The sequence below is a fragment of the Coturnix japonica genome, chromosome 13, assembly GCF_001577835.2.
Source record: "Coturnix japonica isolate 7356 chromosome 13, Coturnix japonica 2.1, whole genome shotgun sequence".
Taxonomy (NCBI): domain Eukaryota; kingdom Metazoa; phylum Chordata; class Aves; order Galliformes; family Phasianidae; genus Coturnix; species Coturnix japonica.
The window spans coordinates 1,535,058-1,558,720 of record NC_029528.1 but is presented as its reverse complement, the minus strand read 5'-3'; the positions used below and the strand labels follow the sequence as shown (position 1 = coordinate 1,558,720).

Below are 23,663 nucleotides of genomic sequence, written 5' to 3'. Positions count from 1 at the left end.
CAGGAATATGCAGCTCGGCCAAATATAGCAAGAGCCAACGTGACAGTATGAAAGTCAGCCCTGAAAGGTTCTTCATTTATATCTATGGTAGATTAAGACATCAGTACTACTGTACTTCAGAATACAGCGCGGAGATAGCAGCTTCCCTCAAACACACAATTACTTCATTACAAAGAGTGGAAGGGCTTAGTTCTATTTTAGGGTGGCTTAATATAAAACACTTGTGATCCATGGAAGGGGAGATGACAGAAATATATCCGTGTCAGATGACTCTAGCTACTCTCATGGCCAAAATCTCTTATGTAAAATGTAACTCAAGTGCACTGAATCCCTTGTTATAAAGCTGTTACACAGACTATCCCCATAGAGAGCATATTTCTGCGGTGCTTCCCTGGCATTCAGATACCAAGTAAAATGAACTACCTCGTTTTTACCAAGGTGGGACATGTGTGCCAAGTGTGATCATACTGAACGAGCATTATCGCCAGGTCATAAGACAGAACAAATGCCTTGGAGAAGCTTCTGCTACTCAATACCCATCCTGAGAGCCCCAGCTGGTTGGTTTTAAACTACAAACTCAAAGCTACAGAATCAAACACGATTCAGCCAGAACCAAAGTTTGGCTTTAATCAGAAACTTCTCTCCACCATCAGCATTTGATTTTGAGTGCTTTAAAACGTTCAGTACCTCACCTGTTGTATTTATTTGACCATTATACCAAAAAAGGGAAGGGAAGACTCACCTGATATTTTGGGCATTGTTCTTTTGCATCGGAGAATGAGGAGGATGAATTGATTGAACTGTCCAAAGAAGAAGAGCTGTCTCCTCCAGGCTTCAGCTGGCAGCACTTCCCAAACACTCGCACCTGAGCATCGCTGCAGAGTTTCTGAAATACAGATGTGTACCACAGTGAGACCCACAGCCATGAAATCACCAATTAGCAACACTGCACTTACCCGTTCAGGTAAGACGTTTAATAGCAGAACACCATATGCCCCAGGAAAATGTTTAACAGAACATTTATTACATCTCTTGCAGCATGGCTGAAGGAAAGCAAGCCGAGCTGTTTTAATCCTAATGAAGCAGGAGCCAGCAGCTCATTCCAACTCCATCTTCCCAAGCAGCCACCCATCTCTGAAGCTCTACCAGGTTCTTTTTTAGGCCTAGGCTCAGAAGGAAAGATGGGCACAACAAGGAGCTCCCTGTGCTGTCACCGTATTGCTGCTGCCCAATGGGATAGAGGTGGCACAGCAGTGATGTGCACAGCCTGTACCACCACAGTGCCATGCAGACTGCAGTGATGAGCAGCTCACAATGTACAGAAACACACAGATCAGGAGCGACCGAGCCAAAGAGCCCAGACTTCAGGAGAGATTCATGTGAAGTGTGAAGTGGAGAGAAGAGGTGCAACTTGCAGCTCTCCCAGCTGTTCCCAAGTCCCCTGGTCTTTTAGAACAGCTGCACAGAGATAACACATTCCTTTTGCTTTTACTATGAGTGTGCCATGAGGCTGAGCATGGACAGAACTGAAAACCACAGCTGGTGTTATAGAAAGGCCAGAGAAGTTTCACAAAAGGATGGAAAAATGGTCCAGGGGGTGGTTTCTGAAATACTGCTCAGAAAGTGCAGCAAAAAGGGAGTTATGAGGGCTCAGAGAGGGCTGCAAACAAAAAGCAGAGTCGCGTGATCCCTGAGGGACCCCATCACACAGTATTACCAATACTGGACTGGAGATGCTCCACCACTGTTGGGTTCAAGAACATTTGTCATTTCACCTTGGAATCTTGGCAACCTCAGCAGAATCAGCAAACACGTTAATTAATGCCATCTAGGTATTAGGCATCCCTCTGCTCTGAAAGATCTCAAAGGACTTTCCGCGTGCTCATTAAACTTCAAAACACCCACGCAAGGTTGGGATTATTTACATTTGCTGGTGTGCAGCGCTGAGAGACAGAAATAGTCTGCGCCACTTCACATTACGCACTAACTGCCCTAAGACTCTCCATTAACGTTTCCTACTCAATCAGCAAACCAGTAAGAGCAAGCTGGAAGCAAAGAAAACTGGAAGCAAGGTTCAAAGGACAGATGGATATGCAAAGTGCTATTCCATGGCATAGCTTCACCTCCGGACTCACAGGCTTACATCACGAGGTCTCACTTCAGGCAGGAATATAAGTGCTTTTCAATCTTTAATAGCTACAAAGAAAAGGAAATGGTAGAACAGGAAAGGGTGAAACCCCCAGTTCTGGAGGGTGATAACTGCATCTCTGCTCAACCATCAGCCACAGCTGTATGCAAGCAGGCTGCACACGCTGCTGAAGGATGGCAGATTTTGGCAGTGGGAATCCCATGCCTCTACCCCAGGCTGTGCAGGTTGATGTTGTGTTTTGTTTTTTTTCCCCATCATGTGGTTTTTATTTGGGCCAAACCGTGGGCAGATTTAGGCAAAACAGTGGAAAATGTCGGGGTTTGCTGAGCTCCACATGGCAGTCTGCGCGGCTGCTCCAATTATAGAGCTGCTGCCACAGACAGCCTTAAGGAAAAATGTGCAGACAAATCAGTAATTCTGTGGCAGAGGGTAAGGAAGCATTCACCAGCCGAGTCCTGTGCTTTACTGCCATGTATGCCCTCCCACAGTAGTATCCTCTCATTACAACATACTGGCGAGTACGTTGAATTCATGCAATATGTGGATTTGCTAATGCCTCGTATCTGCAGCTCGAGCACAGTACACAATGGCTGGAGCATGTGAATGATAATCATATGACTTCAGTAGGAACTCGTGAACTAGAATTGCATTTTATCTCTGACACAAACAACAATGTCCTAGGCTAGGCAAGCATCATGTGATAAAACCACATAAAATCCACAGGGTTACAGCAGCTTTTGCAGGCAAACCACATTTCAGCTTGCATTTTTCATCCGATGCTGAAAGTTCCCTCTAAAATCTACTATTACAACTGAGCCTCCTTCAGACTCTAAACCCAGTAAATGCATTTCTACAAGTGCAGCATTTTCTGTGCATTAGAAGAATAGGCTGAGTTTGCAAATTACTGACTTGAAATTCATTTTTCCTCCTCCTGCATTTTTCTGTAGAGATCCACCAGGGAGTCTGGCATCTTGAGGCAGCAGCTGCCTCATTTAAATAGGGAACCAGGAAAATGGTCATTTGGTATTTACAGTGGTGATTAATGAACCAAGACTCCTATAAGAAGCCAGTAAAGGAGGCCGGGATCTTTCAGATAGCTCTTCAGAGCCTTGCACATAAAATCTCACTTAAAATGCAGACTAGTAGCAAGCTATGGTTGTTGCACTGTTAAGAACATCTCATGTGCTTAAGAATAACCTGTTGGTCAATGAGATCAAGCACCTGCAATGTCCCTCTCCTCCACAGTTACTAACCACGAAAGGTCAGTGCAATTTTAGATACACCCAGATAGCACGCAACAAAGGATTGGGATTACTTGCATTCCAGTATAACACCCAAAGCATAAACAATGTGGAATCCCCTAAGTAAAATGCTACTAAATTATTTCTGAATTGTATAAGCAGCATTTTCTAAGCCATGGGTTTTCTTTCCAAGTACACACAGTTGCAATAACGCACTCTCTAGGCACAGAGCTGCTGGATGCTGCGGGCACTGCCGGTGCCATGTTGCTTTCCCTATGGTGCCCATGCTCTTTGTTCTTCCTCTGCCAGCTCTCTGCAGATACTGCCCAGCTCCAAAGACTTTCCAGCAGGCACAGTTCTTACATTAGAGGTCATAATTTGCTGGAAGACACAGAGACCTCCCAGATAGTTCTGAAGAAAACACACAGCGGATGGCTTTTATAGTAAAACAGGGTACAAAGTAGGTCTCTGCTCTCGGAATCTCTTTTTTCCACCTCTACCAGCAAAAATATTTAACTCTTTGCCACTGGGTCTATAAATTCCTCAGTAAGCGAAAACAACGCACACACAGTGCTATGCACATTTCCACTGAACAAGTTTTGATTTGGGGATAACAAGACAGTCAAGAAGAGCCCAGTGCATTGAACTAATGCCAGACTGTGAGCGTGTGGGTTAGGGGAGCGAGTGACAGAAGGAAGAGAAATGTCATCGTATGTTTTACACTCTCCTACCACTCTGTAACAGCCGGTGCTCAAATATCACTGTGGTGGTGGTTATGGAGAAATCTGTATTCGAGTAAGGTTGCCATTATTTGGGAGCACCGTACCCCATTTCCAGAACAGGCTTTAAGCAAAGGGTAGCTCACAAAGCTGAAAAATTACTCCAAAATTGATAACTCTTCTTTTTTATCAATATGTGTTGGGCTGAATGTGTAATTAACACATGCATCTGTCTAGGAGTGGGCACTCTCTCCTTCCCTTACAGCTCTGCTGTAAAAACACAGATCTCTCTCTTAAAGGCAGATGTCAAGAGCTACTTTCTCACTTGATTTCCAGAGCAGCCAAGTTCCTCTATTACTCACAGGAGAGTGGAAAAAGTAAAAAGACAAGGCACTGCCTCCTCACTGGGGTTCTCTTGTTCCTGTTCATATGCACAGGACAGGCAGAGCTAGGAAAGAGGGCTGGGTCTGAGCTCCTTTCTGATGGTGCCTTTATCTGCTGGCCCTGCTACTTTGGAAACCTGTGCGCCAGATAGGGACCGGAGTCTCGATTTCACACAACTCACCCAAAAGCAAAAGGCTCACTATCCGATTACTAATCCCTCAAAGCAATTTGCTGCTCAACATTTATCCAGCGCTGTAGTATACTGGAGCACACGGTTAATCCTGGCTTGTTTAAAACAGCATGCCACTTTTTTTTACTTTGGGATAAATATGACATTTGGAGTGAAGGAAATTGCCACTCTAGGAGATCAAATATCATATAACCTTTCCATTAAATTGTCCCAAAAATAAAGACAATGAGGTTACATGGCAAAGGTGCCCCTTTTGCTCCCCAAATCTAAACCCATGCTCTTTTCTAAGGTTGTACCTCTAGACCTCAAACTCTGTATCCCTGGTCCTCTCTCTTCCATTTCTTCCAAAAAAAGAAAAAAAACATAGATCTTGAAAGTTGCCTTCTGTTTCTGGGTGCTGGAAGCAAAATACTGCCCTCTTCCCATTCCATTTTCCACTGCCCTTCCCCCCTTCCCAGCCCAACCAGCTCTGGATCTGGACTCAGCACAGTTCAGCTCTCACTTTCTTCTCTCCTTCCTCTTCCTCCCTCTCACTCCACACCTTCCTCCAGGCTCTTCTTTTGACTAAGGAAATATTTTGGCTTTGTACGGTCAACCAGCATCTTTCTGCAGGCCCCAGCAATAAATGTTTCCTTGTCATGGACAACACAAAAGGAAGACAAGCAGTTAAACCAAACCACTAGAAACTGAACTCATTCGGTTGGAGGCAAGGTTCCCCTCCCAGCTTCTCCCATTCCCTCCCACTTCTCCCTTGCAGCACCATTTCTATGGCATCCCTGTCCCCTTCTGTTGCCAGCCCTGTTCACCCCAGCTGGCCTTTGCACCATGAATATGGCATAAGCACACAGAGAGCAGCAGCGTGGTGCTGCTCCAATTTGTCTTCACAAAGGTTAGCGTGAACCGGTGTCAGGGTTGGGAAACCAAGCGCTGAGGCAAGGTCAGGAAATGCAGAATGAAGGCTGAGAACTCAGTGCTGGCTGGGCCACCCGGGGCCTGCACCCTGAAAGCAAACAGGAGCTGAGTGTCACGCTTGGATTGCAGTGCAGAGCTCAGGAGTACCTGTGCTCACACACACCTGGAACACTGCCTACACTGCAGCATGGCTGGGTGTGGGCTCAGGCTGTTTAGCAAAGGCACCAGCAATGCCCACCTCTGTCACACACACACCTAACACACGAATGTCTGTTCTGATACGCCTGCTCATGATCCAGTGTCAAAGAGCAGCCACTCTCTGATGGGTGCCCTGACCCCTGTGAAGAAGAGGCAGCTGCCAAGGCACTGCACCATGTACCTGCTTGCAGGCCCCGACCATTGACCAGCCATCCCCTGAAAAGTGAGGGGAGAACCTCTTCTGTTTAGCACCAAAAAAGGTATAGGGCTCACAAAGGGGAATCTCAGCCTCCATCCACACGCCAAGTGCCCACAGCTGCTGGCAGTGGCAATCTGGGTGGAAATGCCTGGCACAGCCTCCAGCCAACATTCCTGGTGCCGAGTCACCAGGCAGCCTCGCAGAGCTTAACTCTGTCAGGACCTGGGGTGCACATTGATCCCATGGGCCAGTGTCCTCAAAACAGGAATGAGCAGGGAACGAGCCCACTGGGAAGGAGGGCTATTCACTATTCATTCTCTCTCCAGACCTGAAGTCCTGAAAAGCAAGATATTTTATCAGTGCTATGTAGACTTCAGAATTAAAATCCCTCAAAATAACAATCTTTTACCACATTTAGATATCATTACTGTGATATTAGAAATGTCTCAGCAGCCTTCTATCCACCTCTGCATGACAAGACCTTCCCTTGCAGAATTCAAATGACTGAGACACGTTCAGCATTGGTCCACTGCACCACAACTCCTGATGTGCACTGAGTTTAGATACATAAAACATAAAATATAGTAAAGTATACCTGATGTTGCTGCAGGCATACAACTCAAATCGAAATTGCTTTAGATCAGACAATTTTTACACATCTTGGAAACAATGGAAAACAGGAGCACAGTTAGCACCGTCAAGCAAAATGGCACCTTCCTGGCTCTGCATTTGGCTGCTTGGACTTCAACCAGCACAGCCTGGCTACCGCTGGGCACCCTCACAAACCTCCTGTCAGTGCACTTGTAAATGCAGAAGTATAAATCACGTAGGGAAATGGGGGCAGGGGGAGAAGATGCAGAAAGCACTGGCCTTTGTGAGGCCGTTAACAGATAGCCTTTCACAAGGGAGAGCACACAGCCCACACACACGTCTTGCAGCAAAAGGGCAAGAGTGCCTTGGAATGTGCTTAGTGCCAAGATCTGGCTTTGTATAGGCAGGGTGTGTCTTCGCAAATGAAAATCCTGATAAAGAGCGAGAAAAATAAACAATGTAATCCCTTGAAAATGGCCGGGCTGCTAACTGTACAAGCCTGAACTCAATTTGCAAGGGACTGAGCCCAGGACTTTGGTGCACGTTCTCACCTGAGTAATGCCTCTGCTTCTGCAATGTTTTAAGAGTAAAGTTTTTCTACATACTATCTTTAAAAGTCTCTTAATAACACACACAAATATATCAATTTACCAGAGACAAGTGAAAAACTCTCACATACTCACTTCATAAGGATGGTGAATACAGCTTATTCCCACCCACACCCCTCTTTCGCTCAGTGAGGAAAATAAAAAAGAGATAATAAGGAGCAGTATTAGCTTAATTATCAGTTGTTTGTTCTGATGCTACTGAGCTGCCAGAGTCAACTGTCTTTGTGAAGAAAACCAAAACAATGAGGTGAGCAATCTGGCTGTAAAAGTAGAGATCCATCTTAAAAAGGCTTTCAAGAAATCAGCTGAAATATGGCAGGAGGGTTCATACTGTACAAGTGTCACATACAGTAATGAAGAAATAGTAATAAGCAAAGCCAGCAACTCATCACAATAAATAACTTTGAAGATCTTGCTTTTAAAAATCTCTGTTTTCCTGCCAAGAACACCTGGAAGAAAAGGAACTTATACTCAAATAAAGCTCTTCCAACAAGTCAAATTTAAACAGAAAGATGTGTTTCATTCATATTTGTTAGATTTGCTTCACCTGAAACATTCTCAAACTAAGGAATGGGATCTAAATTCATAGCTGCAAGTGTGCTACAATGGGCAGCCTGGAAGTTGGTGCCTGATGCCACAGATGGACTTCCCAGAGGTTAGGAGGTGTGTAAGGAGGAAGCATCAGGCAGTAGCACTCAGCAAAGAGCTGGGGGGTGTTTAGAAAGCTGGGTGAAGCTTCTGGCTGTGCTCCAGCACCCAACATGAAAGCCAGGCTTGCAGGTAATACTTCTGTGTACTCCTGCTTGTGGAACTGAGTAGGTCCTAGGGGTACAAGCAGCTGCGATCAGAAATTTCAGTTGACAAAGTACTTTCTGCTTGCATAACTTCAAATGCTTTGCAAATGTTTGCAGAGATGGTGAAAAGGAAGTTCAAAGCAGTGAAATAAGTTGTCCAACCTCACACAACCACTTACAATAGCACTGTGGCTAGAAATTAATCTTCTGGCCAGAGTCCTTAGAAGGAAGTATCCTCATCTGACTGCATCCACTACAGTTTCAATTAATAGATTACCACACAGACCATGCCAAAAGAAAAAAAGTTTTCAAGTAACTTTGTGTGAAAGAGCTGTCAGCAAAGCATGGAAACAACAGCTGGCAAAGGCCAACCAACCAGGACATGAAAGGACAGGGGACTAAGAGCACCTTCTGACTCAGAACACAGATCCCGCTGCAGAAAGCATCCGTGTCATAAAAGCTTGTCAATAACCATCAGTGTGCCCTGCCTCGGCCTCCCAGCACTGCCAGCTGCAGCCCTGGGGAGGAATCGTGTGCTCTGAAAGGACAGAAAGTAGGAGAGCAGAGGACTGAAGAGATCAACACAGCACTTCAAACTGCTAAGAGTGAAATCACTGAAGCTTGAATGATTTGCAGCTTTTAAATATAGCTCTGCATGTAACCGAAGTTTAAATGTTAACGTGGCTAAAGCAGAACTTTTGTACTTTATCAATCTTATGTTGAAAAATATAGAATATAGCCATGAGCACAATACTCACCGACACAGAAACATCCTCTATTTTCCTCTTAGCGCTGGAGTCAAACAAGACATTCCGTCCTCTTCTCTCGCAGTCCTGATACACAATCAGTCGGATCTGACTTGGGTCGAACTCCGGCAAAGGCCAGCTTTAATTAAAACACAGAACACCAGAAGGATCAATTACCACAGCTCTTTAATGCACTGTTCTTTCTGCATTATCTCTATAGCCAACCTTATTAAAACAGAAAATCCAACAAATGCAATGTCATTTCATCAAACCCTTTGAACCCCTGGCCAGAATTGTGCCTTTTTGAATTTTGTTCTCTCTCCTACACTTGCAAATAGCCAAATTGCAATAGCATGAAGGACAGCAGTCCACTATAGCCATTATACAATGATGTCTGCAGCATTACTGGCTCCTGTGCTCTGCCTTGTGATATTCCATGTTTCTTTCAAGTTCTTGAAATCGGTCACAGAAGGACTCGGCTTTTGTGTTTAAAAGCAAAAGAGAATCCCCCAGCACTGCAATTCACAACACAAAAGAATAAATATGTATGGCTGTATTCACATTGGCTTCTCCTTTAAGTAATGAAAAATCATATGGCCACTAATACATACGTCATGATGCGGGGAACAGGCAACCACAGGCTGCAAGGACTTGGCTACACACAGGTCACTGATACCTTCAGACTCAGGAATAATCTCCATTAATCCATGTGACTGCAGCCACGCTGCTGCCTGTGTCAGCAGGAGCCCACAGCTCCCTGTGCCTGCTCCCCCAGCACCATGTGCTGCAGAGGAACCGTGTCCACGAAGACAGCAGGAATCTCCTCTCAGCTGGTTCTGAGCCATTTCCTAGCTCAAGTGTAATTCTATCATCCTTATCCTTGGTTTGCAGCAGGCTGCACCAGTATGGAACACCGCAACATGAGAGCAAGGAGCTGGAATTTTCCAGCCACTAGTGAAGGATCCTGGCTCCCAGGTTGTGAGAAGGAGCAAGAGACTGCAGCAGAAAGACTCCCATTAACGAGAACATGGTCTGCTATCTTGGAATACTCTACTCCAAGACTACAGTAAACTTTACTTTCCTCTGTCCTTTCAGCTCATCAACCAAAGCCTTACACCATCACTACACTGATGATTTGCAGCTGAACAACTTCTGTACTAGGTCACAGCTGAGAATCAATGTGATTGCCAAAGCCACAGGTGTCTCAGAAGTTTTGCAGACTGTCCAATACAAATCCACAGCCCTTACAACTTGGAGAATTACAGAATCACAGAATCATTCAGGTTGGAAAGAACTCTGAGACCCCCCCAAGCCCAACCCCAGCCCACCCCAATCTGCCCACTGACCACATCCCCACGGACCTGGAACTCCCCCAAGGACAGTGACTCCCCCGCTCACTGGGCAGTCTGTGCCAGCGCCTGACTGCTCTTTTAGAGAAGAAATTTTCCCTAATATCCACCCCGAACCTGCCCTGGTGCAATCTAAGGCTGTTACTTTTCATCCCCATGTGATGAGAGATGTGACACACACAGTTATTTGGCCCCCAGAGAGAGGAAACCCATTTCCTAACCTCCTCAGCCCCACCACAAAGCAACAGAAGAGGGAGAAAAAAAAAAAAAACAAACAAAAAAAACAGAACCTGCAGAGAAGACAGTGTGCAACAAATGTCAAAAGCAGCTTATTACAAGAAAACAGCTTGAGCAACTTGAAACTGAAATAGCCCGGTGTCCAGCTTTGGAGGCAATGAGCCTCAGCCTCTGTGCTGGGACACCCAGAGCACAGGAACAGCTGACCACAGACCGAGCAAATTCTGCACCAGAACCCAAACACAATGACGCACTCAGAGCAGAGTTCACACTGAGCATCTTCTCAGGAGCCCTATCTTGCTTTTCAGAACATGTTAAGGAACCAAACCCAGTGTATACACAAAAGGCCCAATGTAGCAGAGCCAGGTTCCGCATAAGCCTACATCTGGCTGGAGATGGACCTTCCTTCCTGAGAAGACATCTCCCTGTATTGAAGTGAAATTAACAAGTCTAGAGACACTTTTTGAGATGGACTGCTGGGGTGCTACCACTACCTGTGTAACAAGGAACTGCTTGGCAAAAAGATACTATCATTTACTCCACCACTGCCACACATCTGAATCTCCTTCACGCTCAGACAGAAGCACCTCTTCCATTACCTAGTGCTTCTGATATTTGACTTTGAAATTACTGGCAAAGAAGGGCAGGAGCTGTTCCAGATCTTAGGAAAGTCTACTTATAAAAAGCTCCAAGAGCAGATTACACACTAAGAGGAGAGAAAGCTAAATATAAAACCCTTGCTGTATTCGGAAACATATTTGATCAAGGTAACAAGAGCTTGTTTACTTCTCAGCTTCTTCACATGACATTTTAACTTTCTCTAGACAAGTTATTTAGTCGATATTTTAAATCATAATTTGTGATAATTCCAAATAAGCGCTATCTCTGTTTACATAATACAGTCCTTAAGCACAGTTCAGCCTTGCAGAAACATTCCCTGGCAATAATGGGCCACTTCCCAAAGCAGCAGGAACATGGAGGGAGCTGGGGGAAAGTTCATTTGGACAGACAGTAAACAGAGGCGGCACCTCGGCTCACCCCACCAGCTCACAGCCAGGCACCTTCCTTTGGAGGAGATGGAGCACAGCGTGGCTTCACTTTTGCTGTTAGCAGCTTGAAAGGACCGCCAGGTTGGGTGTCTGCATTGATTATCCCCAGAAATGTACCAATTCCTGCATGTAGTATGCAGGGCATCTTCTGAAAACAAATCTAATGGGGCAAAACTCCAGCGCTGCTCTTCAGCCAGATGAAAACTGACCTAGATCTTCCAAATATAATTAGTTGTGTTTATAAATGGAAACTAACTTTGACATTTAGCTGATGCTTTCTTGAGATTCATGCAGAAAACTAGATGTAGAATTCAGCCTTCTAGTAAAGCTAATGACAGGAGAGTCTCCATCTCCCATGCTGTTCTGGAGATGAGAGTTGTTCTAACGAGGAGCTCTTCCTTTATCACCCACCTGCCGTGGGCTGATCTTTCCTTGGAACTGATTACACATTAAATAAACAAATCACACTCTTCACCCATGGAACCGTTCACGCCTTGGCCGCAAAGTTAGTGCTGCGAGTTCCTGCATGGAGTGAAGGCAGGAGGGAGAAACAAACTACTTCAGCCCCTCTACCGAACAAATATGAATTCATACAGAATGAGATATTCTAGGACAAAAGGCAGTGGGCACATGCAAAGGGCCCAGCTCTGTATTCCCTCCCTTCATTTTTCGCACACACCAACAGTCTCAAAGGTGGGCAGGGAATTCTGCTGTGAAGCTGCAGGGGCTGCCTGCACTCTGGGGCCTCACAGGGTAGAGCCTCAGCTCTCCCACTAGGCTGCAAGCCAACAGAGGGAGTTGGGCTGCAAACTGCTGTAATCAAGTCACATACGTAGCTAAAATGGATCATAACAATTTGGAAAGGGACGTCAATCCAAGCATCAGTCCCTCTGGCCACGGATCCAGAGCAGGGGCAGCTCGAGTACAAGCAATTGGCAGAGTATGGTCTGGATATTTTAAAGTACATTGACACTTACACCTACTGCTGCTCAGTTCTCTCTCTCTCTCCTCACTTTGCTCTTCTGCCTCTTTACCAGGAATATTTACACTCGCATTTACAGATCCATTAAATGCTCCACAGCATCTCTGTAAGTTGCACGGCAATCCAGAACTCCCCATTCTCTCCAAAGATGGGCCTTCTTTTGCATCCAGTTCTAGGAATTCATCACATTTCTCAGCAAGAAGCAACTGGCTTTAAACTGATGTTACTGCGCTCCAAGCAAGTTCTAATAGATGAAATGACAGGAACAGAAATCCCTTGTCACCACTCTGCCAATTAAATACAAGGTTTTCCCTCCTAATGGAAAACAAAAACATTCCTTCCTCCTTGTTTCCACTATAACACGTACAGCACTTCTCCATTCCATTAAGTTTAATACTATATTTCCTCCTACCCAAGTCTTCATTTTAAAACAATTTAATATTAACACAACTTAAGTAGTGTCTTACTCATTAACACAGGTACTTCAGAAGGCAAGGAGGAGAGCAACTGAAGCAAACCGACCAAAATATCAATCAGAGCGGAACCGGACAAGAGTTTGCTAAAAGGTTTAATTGCTCAAAACAAGATTAAGACTAGGCTGAAACTATCCATCAAACTATTGTTTTCCTACATCATGTTACCCATAGTTATAAAAACTGCCTGGTGATGAATCACTTCCAACTATTTTTAAATGCATCTACGCAAACGATATTTATAGTTTATGCTAGCTTATCTGTTCTGCATGTTTCTCATGTTAGCACCTTTTTACAACGCCGACAGCACAGCTGTGGCAGGGCGGACAGCGGGTCCACCATAGAGAAGAAAAGACTTCCTTCACTGCTCCCAGGTGAGCATCCAAAGAAAGGAATGGAGATCCCCAGGGCTCAGCTGGAACTCCTGCACTCTGCATTCCTCGTGTTTGCTGCTGAGGTGGTGCTCAGACCCAGCCATAAGCATCCTTGTCTTGAAGAGCTTACGCTGTAGATATGAGTCTGTTCCAACATGTGCAGTGGGATATTTCAGATGTAGATTATCTGCGAGCTCCACACAGACTTACATTCAAACAGAAGCTTGCTCACTTGTACAGCCTGGTAGCATATAGGATCCTGCTTTGTTACAGGGAAGGGTGAATGGAAGCAGAGGACAAACAGCCCTTGTCCAGCCCTGATGCTGTATCACACAGCTCTCAACCTGAATTATCTTTTCCAAGGGATTCCCTTCTCCTGCCCAAATTCCCCAGCACGTTTCTAATACCTGTTATTCTAATACCTGGAATTTTTCTTTTGGCTTTGAGAAGAAACAAGAAAAGTTGACTCTATAGGACACACAGAGAGGGCATTCTATAGAATGTAATACCTTCTTGCTGCTGTGTGCAGGGTCACCAACCAGCAGCCCAGGCTGCCCAGAGCCGCATCCAGCCTGGCCTTGAATGCCTGCAGGGATGGGGCATCCACAGCCTCCTTGGGCAACCTGTTAATGATGCTTTGAGCTTTGGAAAGCCATCCATTAGCATGGTCTTGCATGGACAGGTTATTTATTTTTTAAATAATATTAATAATAATTTTTAATAATAACAACTGAAACGCAAAGCACATAATCAGGCTTCAAGGGATAAGAATGATCCAGATCACATCACTGATTCTCACAGTTGGTGTTTTCTGTGTGAGATCCCGTGTAAACCCTTGTGACATAGCGTGGCTGTAAGGCTGGGAGCAGGAAAGAGACACCTAAGCTAGAGAAACCAGGGGGCCTATACTTAGAAACAAACCTGCAGGAGGATGGTTGTTATAGGAGCCGGGGTCACCGCAGGGCTCTGTGGGCTGGAGGAGATGGTGGGCAGCAGCTCACAACAAGGGCTTCTCTAGAGGTTAGCATAAGGAAATAATATTGCTATGGAGGAAAAAATAATTCCAAGCTTTCACCTCGTCATTTCTTGAAGGAGGGTGATGCTCCTTGGGTCAGCTCTGTGCCCCATCTATAAATCCATCTCATTCATTTACCAGCTTCGCAATCCTCAACGTGAATAGCAGCACTGCTTGAGATCCAGGAAACTCCTGCCACTTGTGTTCAGCACACGCTGTGCACAGGCACAGCCAGCCCGGCAGTTATTTCACACTCAGTATAATAAACTTGGACCCAAACTGCAATTGGCTTCCACCCTCCTTGGCTCTGCCCAATACTTTAACTGTATACGAAGCTGACTTCAGTTTGTTTTTGTTTTTTTCTCCCCCTCTCCTAAGTCACCCAGCTCTCCTTAGGACATCCAGCTTATACTCTGAAGTCTAACACATGAGCCAGATGCCCCCCCCACCAGCAAAAAGCATTCGTGCACGCAGGCTGGGTGTCATGTACACAGCCAACACACAGACCACAAGCCTGAGCACAAGGAGGCTGGAGGTTTTGCTCGAGCCGTGTGACAGGATGAGTAACTCAGCAATTTACACAGCTTCAAAACTGACAATTAATAGTGGTAACTTCATGTAATGTATTCGGGATCACTTGACGCGTGTCATTTCACAAAGCACCTGTTTGGCTTCCATGTCTGCATGCAAACATCTGTACATACAAGCACAGCAGCTCCGTGCTCCTCCAAAACGCCTCAGCTCACACAAAGCACACAGCCCAGCAGCAGCTCCCTCCAGTCAAACCCACCAGCATTAACCATTATGTGTCACGTTATTCAAGTCTGCCACGCAACCCTCGGCAAAATCACAACAGACAGAACCAGTTTGGGGGAAAAAGGAACAGCTCGGTGCCATTCAGCATGCAACTGCGGGGAGAACCGTGACACAAAAAGGATCTCTTAGAGCCTCGCCTTCCAGAACAGACTGCCATCCATCACAGGGAAGATATTCAACTCTCAAACAATTAAAATAACCTCGAGAACCGTATAACGATCGTACCTGGGAAGCATCTTTGTCTCCCGAGCGGCTCCACTTTCCCAAATCCCTACAAACTCCCGTTGCGCCCGGCTGCCAACTCAGGTTAATAATAGCAGTGAGCCATATTCATCCGAAGCCACAAGACTGTCAGGTGACACACCGAGAGGGCTGAATTTAACTCAAACAAAGGGCTCTCCATGCCGCGCCGCACACGCTTAATCCCCGCGGCCGCCTCGCAGCGCCCGGCAGAGCCGGGGTGGGCATCGCGCGGAGCTGGGGGCACCGCGGGGGGCAGCGCTGCGCCCAGTCCAACCCCCGGCCCGGGGCTGCCGACCGCCCCGCACCGCAACGCCCCGACAGCGCCCGCAGCCTGCCCGGAGGGGCACGGGAGCTTTAAGGGCAGGAGAAGGGAAGCGCTGCCCGGGAAAAGGGGCTGAGCAGCTCGCTGGCTGCAGGCAAAGAGCCGGGAGCAGCGCTGCCCCGTGGGGAAGGCTGCACAGGGCACTGCGGTGGCAGCTGCTGCTCTGGGACGACGTCCCCACTCACAGGGCAGAGATGCACTGGGATGTGATAAAGGAACGGGGAATCCAAAAGGGCAACGCACTCTGAAATCAGCAACTGTAGTCACAGGCAGATGTGGGGGTTAACCACTCACACCACGTGTTTTGTACATTAGAAGATCAATAAACGGACAAAGGCAGGAGCCCAGCACCAGAGCTCCCACTTCCCCTTTTTTCCAGCATCTGCAGGTTTCGCCAACACTGCCAACCACAAAGCCACAGGAGCTCCGTTTGCCATCATCTCCCATCGTTCCACACCTCACAACACAGAGCTTAAGAATACACAAACCCCTCTGTCAAACAACAGGTGAATACACCATGGGCACACAACCTGGCCCCAACCCCAGCAGCCCCAGGACCCCCAGGTGGTGCCGGCCCCAGGGAACACTGAGCTCCTTCCTCCACCAAACATCTCCTGCTTCAAGTCCGGAGCCCACTGACACAGCTTCTGCCACTGCCTTATATACAGACGTGGTGGTTTTGTGCTCGGTTCAAACATTAGGACACAAAAGCAGTAAAACTCAGATGCAGATTCTCTCTTGGTTCCAAATCCAGCAGTAAGAGCTTTTGTGACCACAGATGTTTTATAGGAAATGTCTCATTGACATAAGAGCCCACAAGGCCCTATATCACAGGCTTGGCTTTCCATATGCAAGCAGCATGAGGGAATTCAATGCAGCTACTCATGGTTACACTGCAGAATGCCCTACACCTCTGTAGCTGCACACAGAGCCCTGGGACAGGCGAGCAGCACCAGCACCTGACTCCACTCCCTTCCTGACAACGTGCCCTATGCCCAAACCCCCCCACCTGTGCAGCAAAAGCATCCCTTCCAAAAGGCTGCTGCTGTCAGAAGTGACCTTTTTCTTAGAGATGCGATGGGGGGGAAGTTCAGTGTGACGCATTATGTAAACATTTATTTACAGGGCCAGCTGCTAAAGTTTCCATTTTACCTCGGGGTAACCTGATGCGTGTAGAAGACGAATGCTTTGAAAGCAGCCCCAGCCATCGCCAAACTGCCCAAGAAAAATTACTGGAAGGAATTCCTGCTCAGATGGACACTCACAGCATAGCAGCATGCAGGGCAGGACGGGTGCAGCTGCCCAGTGCCAGGGCAAGAGAGATCACCAGTGTGGGATGGGGACTTCTAGAACATGGATAACAAAGCTGATTGATGCTTTTTTCCCCCTTCTTTTTCTTGAAAGTAGCAAATATTAACAAGTTTATTTTAAAAAGTGATCAAAAACTCCTTTCTTAGCTCATCATCTTCTGGAGAGCCTGGGAGGTGTCCCAGCACCCCACCTGCACCACCACAGTGATGGATTCAGTGCAGCTGAGCCCAGGGCTCCCTGCAGAGCTCAGTGCCACATGGGGCTGTGCTTCCCCACTGAACCATAAGCCCTCACCCTCAAAAACAGCACCAAAAAAAAAAAAAAGGGTTCATCTGTTCACTCTCTGGACAGGCATTCCCAAAAACTTCAAACTACAGCTGATTTTACACTGAGCAGGCAACAATTTGCTCCTACCACAGGCTAAAAAGTAATGCAATGATTCCTTTTTGTTCTCTGCTACATTAACAAGTTCTCTGAGCCCATCTCTTAAGGAAGGCTCCCCTCACACTTGTTGTAGAAGCACACAACAAAGAGCCAGCAGCTAAGTCCAGCAACGTTCATTGCTTACTAATGCATGAAGATGGGAGCTGGAAGCCACACCAGACAACAAGAGAGAAAACCAATTAGGATTTCATTTGAAATCCAACTAGAAATTCTTGGACACCATTTCTCTACAAAATATTTGCCTTAGTGGAATTTTACCACTGAGCTGGACTTGACAAAAATGTGCTTTCTGTGCATTTTTGTCTCCCTGCAAGGAAAGAAAATTCCACTAAATTCCTCAGTGCTGGAGAGGAAGAGCGGACGGCACGGAGACACAGCACTGTGTGCAGCTGGAGCCACGTACCTGAGCACAGCACAGACACACACACAGCTCAGCCACAGCAGGAGCCAGCAGCAGGAAGCTGGCTGCAAACAGCCCACATGGTTCTCAAAATCAAGGCACCGTTTTCTTTAAAAGAAACCAGACTTTAGAGAATTGAAAGAAAAGAAAAAACTGTGACTAAAAAGCAAGCGGACGCTTAGCACAGAAGCAAAGCTGATAAAGCTCCATCCACAGGATTCTCTTAGCACCAGGAGGTCTCATGACTGGGATAAAGTGTCTTTATGGAGGTGTAAGGAAGCATCAGCACAAATGCAGATCTGTCTCTGTGCATTCCAGGGGGCTGCAACACAGAACATATCTTTCATTTAAAACACAGATATCGAGACCACAGCAGCTCAACTGCTCCTCTCCCATTGTCACTTTTGAGTCACGATAAAAGATGCTTCCAATGAGAACAGCTATCAAAGTAAAACCTGCTGCATGGTTAAGCTACTGGAGCATTGGTGTTTGTTTTGTATCGCATTTCCAGCCGCAATCCACTGTAAATAAGACACCAAACAAACCTCCATCACACCAACTGGTACTGCAGAACAACGGGGCATTTACCCCCATCTAACAGCTCTGTGATTGTGCACCCGCGGCTGTGCGGGGCAGCACATCTTTCACTGTGGCTTTTAAAGTGCAAAGAGTTCAGTGTTGTGTGTGTGCCGAGTGAAAAGTTGGGGAGAAAATGGATGCAATACAAATTCCATCTGATCCACACAGAAATAATTTCCTGAAATGACCCAGCCCAGCAGAGGAGGGGAAGCGTGGAATCACTCAGGTTGGAAAAGACCTCTGAGATCCCCAGAATTCAGACACTGAATTCTCTGTATTTACCTTCAGCTGGAAGAAGCCTTTAGGGCTCCTATTTTCACACACTTATCACACGATCATAGAATGGCCTGGGTTGAAAAGGACCACAGTGTCCTTCTAGTTCCAACCCCCCGCTGTGTGCAGGGTCACCAACCAGCAGCCCAGGCTGCCCAGAGCCACACCCAGCCTGCAGGGATGGGGCATCCACAGCCTCCTTGGGCAGCCTCTTCCAGTGTGTCACCACCCTCTGTGTGAAAAACTTCCTCCTAATATCCAACCTAAATCTCCCGTCTCAGTTTAAAACCATTTCCCCTTGTCCTATCGGTATCCACACTCATAAACAGCTGTTTATATGCTCCCTTCAAGTACTGGACAGCCACAATGAGGTCTCCCCGGAGCCTTCTCCTCCTTAAGCCAAACAAACCCAGCTCCCCCAACCTTTCCTCATAGAAGGGGTGCTCTCCAGCCCTCTGATCATTTCAGTGGCCCTTCTCTGGACCTGCTCCAAGAGCTCCACATCCTTCCTGTACTGGGGACAGTAGCTGTCAGCCCTGCAGCAGTTTTTGTTTCTTCTTTTTCCATAAATTAAAACTCAAGACTCTGAACACGTTGCTTCAGAATGAGATACCCCCAAAAGAGCCGTACAGTGCGTAAACAAATTACCAATGTACTTCAGCTGCGCCTGATGTGCCACGTGACTCCTGCACCAACAGCACAAACACATCTCAGGGGCCATTTTTCTTTCTTTAAGATCAGATAGATGTATCAAGAAAATAAATAACAATTGAGAGCCTGAAAAGCTAGAATGTAACCCACTGTTTGTTGGTGGCATGCACCCAGTGCTGCCTTGCAAGATGCTGTGCCCTCAGAGCCTGCAGGTCAGGATGACCCCTGGTGGATGGAACATCCTGATAATATCGCACTGCAGACACCCAACCCACAGCTCAGTGCTACCATGGCCACAAGGTCCCTCTGGCCTCAACAGGAGCCCACTGCCGTCAGGGTGCAGGTTGCCATCTGCTTGCTGTGATTAAACCATCCCATAATACTCACGTTGTGAGTTTCATAAGGGAAAAATGCTGCTCTGGTGGTGTCAGCAAGAGAGCTGGGCTGGAGCGCTCCTTGGCTGTGCTGCACAGCCATGTAATTGATTAAGGTGGCTGTGCTTGTGACTGAGCATTAATTGACAGCCCTATAAACCTCCAGGTTAGCGTCTGCCATTCAGATGTGGAAAAAAAGTTGTTATGGAACCTTCACAACATGCTACAGACAAAAGAATTCAAAACTTCAAGAAAGCTTATGGAGCAAACCGGACAGCTTACTGCCTTGGCCACGGTGTGGCCCCAGCACCAGAAGGACGTGGAGCTGTTGGAGAAGGTCCAGGGGAGGTTATGAGGATGCTCAGAGGCTGAGCCGTTCAACGATTCACATTTTTGGTTAAGTTATCAAGAGTGTCAAACGTGCAAGGAGCACAGCTTCAAGCTTTCAGTTAAACCATCCCCAGCACAAACTCCAAGCAGTCACTCCTCAGAAAATGCATCCAATACTTCCAAGTCTTCCCTCTCCTTTATGCCAGGTTTCATTTATCTGCACAGACAGCACTGCTTTGTCTGTGTGATCTGTTTTTCCCAAAAGAAAGCAAAAAAAGAAAGAGAAAAAGCTGCAGCTGCTCAGGGTTCTTCCGAGAAGGAGGAAGCCAGATGTAAGCAGTTATTCTCCACGGATTCACAAGGATCAGTGCATGAGCAGCATTTTACTCTGTCCCTCATGTGACTGTTTAATTAGGTGTTGATTCACTCAGTCATGAGACACAAGGAAGCAGGGCTGCAAGCCCTCACGTCAAAGGAAAAGTAATGCCTGTTCTGCCAGTTTCTGTATTAGCAAAGTACAAAGGGGACATCCAGTTCTCAAAAGCAAAACTCATGTTTCCTTACCCATGAGCCAAACCATCAGATCACTTCAACCTTTCCATATGAAAAAGAAAATACAGCTCTGGAGGTGTCCCATCCAAATCTGTTCTGCCTGGGAGCAGGCTGGGCACCCTGCCGTGAGCCCAGGCCAGGCTGCTGCTCTGCCTTCTGCTTGGTTCTTCACTAGGAACACAGTTTTGCCATGGCTTTCTTCCTGGGTGTTACAGGATTGCTTCTTCCCAAAGAGCTTCACTGTTATGGGGTCTGGTTGTCATAGCAACAGGCTTTAAAAAATATCAAAGAACACGGTAAACCCATTTCACAAACTCTGTATATCTGTAATAGGGAAAGCTGAGGGACAATTATTTATATGTACTTGGTCCAGCTGAAGTTTAATGTAAGGATAATCCCCAAATACTGCTTTCAGCCTGAAGCCCGGTGTGTGCACAGCATTTCAGCTCGCGTTGTTCCCAGCTCATTTATAATGACAGCCCGTCACGTTATCAGAAGACACCATTTTTCTTTACAAAGGCTGCCCTTAAACGCACTGCAGTGCTTTAATACCAGAAGCTTTCTTCCTGGATAACCCTGCATTAAACCTTTATTTTGTAACATTCAGATGCTGGTAGCCTGACCCTCAGCTGTGTAAATTTCACTAGAAAATAAGAATAAAATTCAGACCCTGGATCAGCAACTTATGCAGAACCCGTGCCTAATGCTGAGCATGTGAGCAGTTTGGTTGGAGCAATGAAAGTACTTCCATGTGTTGAGGAGAGCACATGGCTGAAGGAGAGAGCTGACTCAGCCCGACTCGCCCCTCAGATTTCACCCAAACCCAGTCTAGAGCAAATCACCGACAGAGGACAACTGTACAAGAAATAAAAGCCTAACAAACAAACAGGTGAGGGAAGGAATCTCAGCTTACTGCGGCCCATGCCCCAGGGCTGCCATAGTGGCACTGGAAGGGCCTGACCCTGAGCTCCAGCACCCGCAGCACTCACAGTGTGATGCCCTGCAGCCTGCATGCACCCCCAGCTCCAGCTCACAGCTTTGGCTTCCCTCCCTTCCAGCTCCTGCACAGTGCACTCCCAAGAATGCTGCAGGAGCCCCAAGACAGCTGTGAGGAGCTGAGGAGCCCGACTACTCAATTCTCAGAGGCAGGAATCATGCTGCTCAATTGTTTTCCAAATTAAGTGTGCAAAGGTGACCTGAAACTATTTCAGGTAGATCTATATAGAGCAGACACTGGCTTCACTTTTATGTAACTTGTAAGGACACAAGGACAAATAAAAAGCAGATGCTTGAGCAAGCCATGCAGTCATACAACTCCATAAGTGTTAGCAAAATAACATGCCCTGCCAGAAGAAGATCAGCCCAACTCCTGCCCTACGTGCATGAGGACAGGAGGGTTTGGCTGCATGGACAGGGATCCTCTGTTCAGGTGGAAAGAAAAGTTACAAGAAAAGTTACAAAGATAAGTCCTTCAAATTAAGGGACTGAAGTATTTAGGGAAGATACATCACATGCATAAAACCACTTTCATTCTATTTTAGACAACATTCGTCCAAAACAGGTATAAGGTTTGATGCTCACGACCAAGCAGACAACAAGTGTTTAACTCAGGAGGTTCTTTCAGAACAAAAATCGCAGAAGAAGAATTCACATGAGATTCCAGTGCTATTTATCCCAAACCCTAATCCAAATCTAATCCAGATCCAGTCTCTTCAGGTCAGCACTATACAAAAATAGATGTGAATGTCAAACACGCTGAGCAAGAGCGGAGAACAGCCAGGATGGGCTTTGCACAGCATGTCTGAAGGAATCACTCTGTTGTTCCAAACCACCTGTGAAAGGCATTTGGTGGATCTTTTGTCCCTCGCATGTGATCTTTGCAGTTGGTTGAGGTGAATGAAGTATGTCCAACAGGGAGCACAGGAGAATGCTGCAACCATCGTGTGTGACCTGGGAACAGCACTGGGTTGGTGCTCACTGCCTTCAACTTCTAATTACACCATGCATAGCACTGCAGTGAAAGACTTCTCATAAGACACATTCACTTTGAAACAGTTCACAAGATCAAAAAGAACAGAAATAAATGGACTTGGAAAGCAGCCCTGTGACAAGAACTTTAACAACTAAGTCAACCTGGCACACCTGAGGCAAGACTGATATCCAGCGACAGTCAGCTGAGCTGCCAACCTCCAAACAAAATGAACCATGTCTGGAGTCAATCTCACAGCGTGGTTTTAAAGCTGGGTGGTGTGTATCCTGCTTAGCAATTATGCACATGCCATAAGTACTTCCAATATTAGTTATATCCATGCTGTATTTCTTTATGAGAAAGGGTGTCTGAAGTGACGTTTTTAATAGACTGGTGGGAGAGAACTTTGAGGTATTTAAAGCCCTTCAGCACGTAACTGTGCATCTGAGGGGCTTTTCTACTGCAGAACAGCTAGTCTGGCCAAGCCTTATTGAAAATTCCACTTGACAGATGGATGCAATCTCCAAGCACCTTTAGGAAGCAGCCCCTGCACATACACCTAGCTTTCCTTACTCTTAAGTCTTGGCTGGTGATAAAGAAACTGCAGGTTCAGATCCACGTGCTCTTCTGGCTATCAGCACTGAAACCCAGCCCAAACGCACACCTTCCTTATCACGGGATCCTGCTGGAACACACACTCCAAGCCAGCTCAGGGTCAACAGAAACACCTGATAAAACCTGCATTGTTCCGCAGGGAGAGGTTGCACTTTATCAAGACGTATACTGAGTGTACACTCAGGAAGTCCCTTTCTGGCAGCAGCAGTGCCTTAGAGCAGAACACCAGGCACTTGCAGGCAGCACAGCTGGCCAGATGTGGATGCAGGGCCCAATGCAGCACCACACAGCTGGCCAGATGTGGCTGTAGCACCCTGGCTCTCCTCAGAGACTGCAGCTCGACGAGCTCCATCTCAGCATCAGCACCTGTGTCTTCTGCAGCTCACACTCATACTACGATCAAAGCCCAACTATTATTCTCTCTTGTTCCTTTGGTGTGGCACAATCACTTTGCTCTCCCACTCAAAAGCACGGAAGTGCCTCATCCTTTTTTTCTGTATTCAGGCTGTCCACATGAGCATGTGTAAGACGTGGGAACTAGAACAAACGTAGCACTGCAGGAACCCCACTGCAA

At 46.6% G+C, this 23,663-nt stretch overlaps 1 protein-coding gene across 4 annotated transcripts in view; it reads right to left on the bottom strand.

Annotated features, from left to right (window-relative positions):
- The window catches only part of FNIP1 (folliculin interacting protein 1), a 57,354-nt gene that overhangs the window by 24,919 nt on the left and 8,772 nt on the right, over nucleotides 1-23,663 (bottom strand). For 3 of the 4 annotated variants that reach the window (XM_015875557.2, XM_015875559.2, XM_015875560.2), the window contains exons 2-3: nucleotides 8,744-8,870; nucleotides 743-886 (exon numbers count right to left, since the gene is read on the bottom strand). In XM_015875557.2, the coding sequence (XP_015731043.1) occupies nucleotides 743-886; nucleotides 8,744-8,870 (271 nt within the window). Of the gene's footprint in view, nucleotides 1-742; nucleotides 887-8,743; nucleotides 8,871-15,251; nucleotides 15,501-23,663 lie in introns of those variants that run through there. The other variant, XM_015875558.2, reaches the window with a different exon arrangement.